Source organism: Triticum dicoccoides, chromosome 4B (genome assembly GCF_002162155.2).
Source record: "Triticum dicoccoides isolate Atlit2015 ecotype Zavitan chromosome 4B, WEW_v2.0, whole genome shotgun sequence".
Classification (NCBI taxonomy): domain Eukaryota; kingdom Viridiplantae; phylum Streptophyta; class Magnoliopsida; order Poales; family Poaceae; genus Triticum; species Triticum dicoccoides.
In genome coordinates this window covers 633,687,494-633,688,732 of record NC_041387.1, presented here as the reverse complement: position 1 = coordinate 633,688,732, position 1,239 = coordinate 633,687,494, and the positions used below count along the sequence as shown (strand labels likewise).

General features: G+C 39.5%; 1 protein-coding gene across 1 annotated transcript in view; it reads left to right on the top strand.

Annotated features, from left to right (window-relative positions):
* LOC119294101 (very-long-chain aldehyde decarbonylase GL1-10-like) overlaps window positions 1-335 on the top strand; it is a 2,141-nt gene extending 1,806 nt beyond the window's left edge. Inside the window, exon 4 of the mRNA XM_037572363.1 lies at window positions 87-335. Coding sequence (XP_037428260.1) covers window positions 87-95 — 9 coding nt within the window. The 3' untranslated portion in view covers window positions 96-335. The remainder of the gene's footprint in view (window positions 1-86) is intronic.
* Window positions 336-1,239: the final 904 nt, after the last annotated feature.

The window sequence follows — 1,239 nt, the reverse complement described above, 5'->3', positions numbered from 1 at the left end:
TTTGTTGGTTAAGTGGTGGTGGAAATTAGAGCTATTTCGATTGAAATTGTATTCACTGTTTGTTTGTTCCTTTTTGATATGGTCAGGCTTGCTGAAAGGGGATAACAAGACTAAACTGCAGAAAGGTGTGTAGGAGCTGATGAAGGTCGCGGCAACTCTGGCGGGGCGGATGATTGAAGCTTTGTGTGTTTGATGATCCTGGTGTTGAACTACCTTGTTGATGCCTAGGCCACTGCCTGCCTTGATTCGCTGTTTTTGTGTGTGCAAATTCTCGAGTCTAGTTTTATATTCTAGTTATTTGTTGTGTACCATGTTGAACTCTTTGGTTGTTGTTAGTATGGTGGTAGCAAGTTTTTGTCTCATAGCGAGTGTTTCAATGGCAATCATTCACAGTGGATTTCCTGCTAATGCCCCGACTCATTGCTCTCTTTCTTTGCCTCCTTTATTGTTGTAATCCAGAATGTGTATCTTCATTAAGAAATTAATGGGAAGGTGGAATGACCAGTTGGAAAAACTGGCAAGATTCACTGTTCCATATTGTTCCATCTGATCATGAAAAATACTTTCACCATCACTACTAGAATCTGCAAATAGCCCTAGGGCCAGATACCCTAAGCAAAAGGGCGAAAATACTAGGGAAATTGCCCTAGGGATCAATTGGTGGGGGAATCTTGGTTTCCCTTGGGTGTTCAAAGAATACCCTAGGCATTGTTTAATTTCCCTTGGGTTTTGTACCCTAGGGAAACAACTGACATGTGGCGTGACTGCTGACTTGTAAAGTAGATATCCTTTGGGTTAGTTCCACTCCCTAGGGAAAAACTCAAGAACCATTAGTCCATCCAGCTCTTGGGTTTATCAACCTTATGAAATCAGTATTTATAAGTATTGCAATGAATTTTAATATTTGATTTGCACAAATGTAACTACTAATGATAAATGTACATAATACCTCCAAAAAGCTGAAGACACAAAAGCACGTAAATTATATATTTCAACCATCATTACACATGACAACATCCACTAGCATACACAATATTACCACACTTTACAAAAGATGGCATCTAGCTCCACTCATTACCTACACCCCACAACATGTACATAAGATTTTCCAATTAGTAACCTGGATTGTCCAATTAGTAACCTCGAATATTGACCGTGCATGATATATAAGTCACTAGTACAAAATCATAACAATAGCGAAGTGCACGGCCAAAAAGCTATCTGTCATGGTTGCGCCTA